Source organism: Tupaia chinensis, unplaced genomic scaffold (assembly GCF_000334495.1).
Source record: "Tupaia chinensis unplaced genomic scaffold, TupChi_1.0 Scaffold148210_1, whole genome shotgun sequence".
NCBI lineage: Eukaryota > Metazoa > Chordata > Mammalia > Scandentia > Tupaiidae > Tupaia > Tupaia belangeri.
In genome coordinates, this window is record NW_006208060.1 from 1,806,696 (window position 1) to 1,812,637 (window position 5,942).

Sequence of the window (5,942 nt, forward strand, 5' to 3'; positions counted from 1 at the left end):
TTGATGCTGCCCGGCTCTCCGTGTCCCTGGTCCCATGGGGTCACCCCAGGAACGCCCTGGCCATTCGCCTCACCCCTGCTCTCTGACTCTGCGGACCTGGGGTGCACAGGGGTACACCTGCCCCTCCAGGTGCCCATCCCACCAGGACAGCCCTCAGGGTCCTGACCCCTTCACAGACCCGGCTGAGCCCCGCAGCCCGGGAGGCGGAGGGAACAGGGCTGGTCCTCTGCAGGAAACAGACGCTGCCGACGCTTTATTTTGAAACTCCCTTGTTCCAGACGGGGCCATGGTAAGGTGGGTGGTGGTATCTTCTCACCTGCGCCCATAAGGAGGCTGTGTGGTCTCCCCAGCGTGCAGATGGGGCAGGGTGCCTCTGGGCCTGATCCCACCCGCCGGCGCCAGGATCAAGGATGAGGGGTTGAAACCCTCTGGGCCTGATCCCACCCACTGGCGCCAGGATCAAGGATGAGGGGTTGAAACCCGGGCCCTGCCGCCGCCCGGCTTCCCTGGTATTTGCCCTGGAATGTTTCGCTGGTTCGCAGCCCCCTCGGATGCCTCCCCAGGGACCTCCTGTGACACCCACCCCAGCCTGTGCTGGGCCACTCGGCAGTTGTGAAACGCAAGGATCAGAGAGGTCAGGCCACTAGCCCAAGCTCACACAGTAAGGAAGAGGCTCAACCAGAAAGCTCCGCCCTCTCCCCCGGGGCTGGCCCCCTGCCCTGCCCAGCGGTCTCAGCAGCTCCCTCGGGGAGTGAGTGTTCTGCCGGAGGGTGGAGACCCGGGCAGAGGCTCTGGGAGGTCTGCGGCAGCTGGCCAAAACTTGGACTTGGCTGTTGAAGAAGTTTCCATCTTAGCGCCAGAAGTTGGTCTAAGTCCAGGGGGCCTGGGGCTGCACCCCGGGACCCCCAGGGACCAGCCCTGTCAGGGGGAGGTGGCCAGGCGCCCACTGCATCCTCAGTCCCTCCAGCTGCCCCAGCAGAGCACCGGCCCTCCCCGCGCTGTGTTCGAACTCTCCGCCTCGGTGTTCCCGGCTGGGTCGCTCCTTCCAGGAGCTCCTGGAAAGTAGGCCTGAGGCCTGGCGATTGGGCGAGTTCAGGGAGAGGGCACGGAGCTGGACATGCATTCCGGGCCAGGGCTCCGACTGGAGCCCAGCGAGGGTCCTGGGAACGAGGGGGAGCTCGCCAGGCCGGGATGGGGCCCTGGGGGCTGTGAGCGGCAGGAAGGAGCCCCCCCAGTTCCAGGTGAGGATGTTAAAAACAGGGCCTGCGGTCCCTGCGGGGACATTCACAGCTGCGGGTCACAGGTCAAGGGCCTGGTCCCTGGGGCGCAGGGCTGCAAGGTGGGGAAGCCAGCAGGCCTGCGGGGGTGGGGACTCAGGAGTGTGGTTGTGCAGGCAGGGCCGGTGGGGCTGCCCCAGCCGTGGGTGGCCTGTGAGGGGTGGGGCAGGGGGCGAAGAGCCGTTCCAGGACTGGCAGAGGCACACACGTGCACACGCACACAGTCCCACGCAGGTCCTTGCGTGCGCACGCTGTGGTCCCCGCAGCTACACGATACGACCCACGCGGAGTCACGCGTGGACACTCCTCGAAGTCACCACCGTGGGCAGTGCGGGCGCCGATGTCCCGCCACGTCCTTGTCCCCAACTGCCCTCCCTGCTGGGTGCTGAGTCAGGACACCAGAGGCAGCTGCAGGCGCAGATAAAGGAGGCCAGTGGCGAAGCCGGCGGCGGAGCAGCGACCACAGCTAACACCTGCCTCTGCCAGGCCCAGGGGGCCAGAGGTGGGAGTGGGGTCCCCTGGCAGCCAAGCTACGGGGGAGGGCCCCAGAGCAAATGCGAAGGAGAAATGTCCAGACGGAAGCGGGGAATCAGAGGGGCAGAGGCAGGAGAACCAGTGAGCTAGTGACGTGGGAGAGCCAGCAGCTCTGTCCCCAGGCCCTGGCCCTCCCCCCAGTGCCTCAGTGTCCCCATGCACTCGGGGACCTCGGGCCACCTCCCTCCCTCCCTCCTCCTGGCTCTGGGTCAGAGGACATTTGGAGGACAAATTGGGTCAGGTCTAGAGTGGAGACACCTCTCTCTCTCTCTCGATGTCCCCACACACCTGGGACGATCCCCGAGGACAGGGTCTGCACCCTCTGTGGGAAGCATTTGCTAGACAAGCGTTCTGTGTCCCAGGGTCGTGCTGGCTGCTGGGGACACGGCGACCACCCTCCCTGGGTTCGCTGAGGGAAATTGGTACACAGGCTTGATGGAGGGGCACCCCTCCCAGCAGCTGCAGAACCCACAATGGGTGTTGTCTGTGCCCTGTGGTAGGGTGGGGGCCGTCAGGGAGGTCCCCAGACAAGAAAGAGGGGGCCTGCAAGCTGAGTGGGATGAGCCAGGCGGCTACGCAGGATAGGAACAGGGTGAGCGGTGAAGACTGACTCTGGAGTGACCCTGGGCTCGGGTTTGCGGAGCAAGGGGGGAAGCAGGGTGACGCTGGGGGGAGGCAGGTTATGCAAGAACTTGGGACCAAGGTCCTGGGCCGGGGCCGCAGTGAGCCAGGGGAGGAACAGGAGCCAAGAGGGCTGTGGTTGATGTGTGTTTTCTTATTTTTTAATTTTAATGTACTTTTTCTAGCATTTTTGCTGTGGGTCCACACACTCGCTGGAGAGAGACAGAGAGGGAGGGGAAAAGTGAGAAATCACCCCCAGGGGGATGGCCACACAGCAATCCCTTCTCCTCTATTCTTCTCTTGGGATGTCGGGCATGCACATGCACCTGGGGTGAGTTTGAAGCTGCCGGATCTGGGACTCGAACCATGGTTGGCTATGTGGGAGTCCAGTGACATAACCATTACGTCATCTGCTGGTCCCTAAAATTTAGTAATTTTTTTTTTTATTAAAATAAAAGGTGGCTGGATGTCACATGACTGATGCAGTGGTTCGAGTCCTGCACCTGGTCGCTTGAAAATCACGCCGGCCACACGTATGTGCATGCCCCAAGCCCCAAGAGGTGAACGGAAGGATGGCATGTGGCCATTGCCCAGGGGCTGTTTTCTCACTTTCCTTCTCTCTGTCTCTGTCTCCTGTGAGTGCACATGCCCTGCAGCAAACATTGAAAAAAAAGAAAAAAATGGGACCAGCAGGTGGCGTGGTGGTTAAAGAGCTGGACACTCCCACATGGCTGACCACCGTTCAAGTCCCGGACCTGGCAGCTCGCTTTCTCACTTTCTCTCTCTCTCTGGTCAAATTAAAATAAAATATGAATGAATGAATGAAATTAGAATAATAATAATATTTTAAAAAGAAAAAGCCTAGAAAGGGGCTCGTACACAGCCTGAGCTAGTGGCACGCAAGTAGCAGGGTGTGGCTCTCACAGCAGAATGAGGAAAGATTCATACGTGATGGTAAACCGCTAACGTCCCACCAATAATACAAACACCATGATTATCAGCACCCAGGCCGCCACTCCCCACTTACAGGAAGCCTCCCTGGATTGCCTTACACAGAAGGGGCAGAGCCAGGCAGCTCTGGGAGCTCTCTTTGGGGACTGAGGCCCCAGGAGGGGTGACCATATTCCTGAGATCGCTCTGTGGGCCTCAGTTTCCCCTATCAGTTGACTCCACACAGATCTGGGGACCTGTGCAGGGAGGAGGGAGACAGCGTGTCGGACCCCCGGGGGTGGTAGGACACGCCCCCAGGGAGGGAGGAGTGAGCGCCTCCCCCTGGAGGTGGGCAAGAAGTCTCCATCCAACCGCGGGAGTTACTTCCGGCTCTGGATTCCGGTTTTATTCCCAGACAGTCCGGCAGAGGGCAGCCGAGGCCAGAGATGGAAGAGCTCACTACCCTCTCCCTGTGCTTTCTCCTAGGTCCCGGAAAAGCTGGTTTGGAGCCTGGTGCAGCCGTAGGTAAATTCCTTCCTTCTTTGGGCCTCAAGTTTCCTTCCTTCCCTCCCAGAAAAAGCTTTGTCAAATTCAGAGTGAAATGCTGGAAGCTGGGCTGGGGCTCAGCAGAAAAACATGAGCGACTGCCCTACATTGGAAGGCCCTGGGTTCGCATCCAGAGACCTCCCAGGACAAACTGTTCACCTGCGTGCCCATGATCCTGCGCTAGCTGAGGCTGGGGGAAGGTGGCGTCAAGTCCCCCACTGGGGGCGCTGTCTCTTTCTCTCTGTCTTGCCCATGGGGGAAAAAAACTTCAAATACTAGTTCTGGGCCAGCCCATGGCTGGCTCCCACATGGCCGACTCCCCGAGCCAGTATGTGTGTGCCCGAAATCTGGAAAGGAGAGATGGAGAAGGGATGGCAGCGTGGCCATCCCCATGACAGGTGCTTTCTCATTCTCATTCTCTTTCTCTCCAGCAAGCTCATGCGCCCTCTGGCAAATTAAAAAAAAAAAAAAGTTCAGAGTGAAATGCAAAGGCAGCTAAGGGATTAGGTGTTGCAGGCCCTGTTCTTAAATGTAACTCAGGAAACAGAATAAATAAGGGCAACATTAATAGTAACACATGTCATTGTCACGGACTCCTTAGCTTCTTGTTCTTTTTTTTTTTTTTTTTTTTTTTTTTTAACTTGTTATTATCTTTTCTTCAGTTGCTGTAGGGCATGTGTACTTACCACAAAGAAATAGCGAGCAAGCGAGAGACAGTGAAAAACCAAACTGCCAGGTTCGAGACTTGAACTGTGGACAGCCCGGTGGGGGTCCAGAGCCTTAACCACCACGCCCCCAGGTACATTTCATGCATTCCATTTATTGTCTGTATTCCCCACTACCATGGCTGGGAGGACGCGGGCCTGCTTTGTGCACGGCTGTATCTTCAGCATCTTGGAGAGCGTCTGGCACACAGGTGCTCAATTACTCAGCAGACATCACATTTTTAAAAACCTCAAACAGAAAATCACGACACCCCAAAGACCCAATTAAGGCCAGTGGGTGGCCGGTTTGCGAGCCCGCCCGGCTTCGGCTTATATAGGACTCGAGGCTACGCCCACACACAAGGCACGCCCCCTTGGCGTCAGTGCGCGCACAATGTCGTCATTGGAGCGACCCGGACATGCGCACTCCCCCGGCACGGCCAGGGAAGACACGCGGGCCCTGGAAGGCTTTCCTGTGACATTCCAGAGCGTGTATTAGGGGCACCAATGGCGGAAGGAGTGGCGAAGGGCCCAACAGAAATCGATGGCGGCGGTAACTCTGGGGCTGGCGTGACCGAACGAGGAGTGGCGCCCATTAAACCTCAGTGAGTCGCGGGCTGAGAGGCCTTCCCGGTACCCGTAGTGCATACCCGAGCAGTGCATGCCGGGCGATAGGGCAGCGGCCGAGGGCGGGAATCGCGCCGACTCTTCGGTGTGAGCCGTTCCTGAGCTCGCGGGGTGGTCAGTGGTGGCATCTGCGATCGTGCACGTTCAGAGCTGTCATGCACGAAGGAGACCACGTGCATAAGAGGGCAGGCGGGGTTTGAAGCGAGACCCGCGGTGCATACTGGGGGCTGTAGTCCCTGGGTGCGGCGGGAAGAGCGCATGCGCATTTCCAGCCACAGGTACAAAGTGGGACACGTCTGGGAAAGAGCAGGGCATGCTGGGGCTTGCGGCGTTCGAAGGGCCTCAGGGCATTCTGGGAAGTGTGGGTGCTGTGGACCATGTTGCAAGGCATGCTGGGACTCGTAGCTTCTAACCTACAGTGGGGAGGGATGTTGGAGCCTGGTAACCCGAAGTCCAGCACTGCACGGCACACAGGAGACTCAGGAATAAACCAGGTCCTGCGGGCCTTGAGCGTGCTCCCTGGCTAGGAGCTGGCGGGCTCTAAGTAGTGAGCTCCCCGTCTGCAGAAACGTTCGAGCAGGCGCGAATGTTCTCAGCTCTGTCCCCAGGGTTTCAGCGACTGAACCTGAGCTCAAAGGAAGGACTTCCTTGGACAACTTCTCTTTTCTTTCCCACCCTGCTCATAGATACCTTACCACCAAAG

General features: G+C 58.9%; 1 protein-coding gene across 1 annotated transcript in view; it reads left to right on the top strand.

Moving 5' to 3' along the window:
• The first annotated feature begins 4,585 nt into the window (after positions 1-4,585).
• The window catches only part of DUS3L (dihydrouridine synthase 3 like), a 7,172-nt gene continuing 5,815 nt past the window's right edge, over positions 4,586-5,942 (top strand). Inside the window, exon 1 of the mRNA XM_027768985.1 lies at positions 4,586-5,219. Within this exon, the coding sequence (XP_027624786.1) occupies positions 5,120-5,219 (100 nt within the window). The 5' untranslated portion in view covers positions 4,586-5,119. The remainder of the gene's footprint in view (positions 5,220-5,942) is intronic.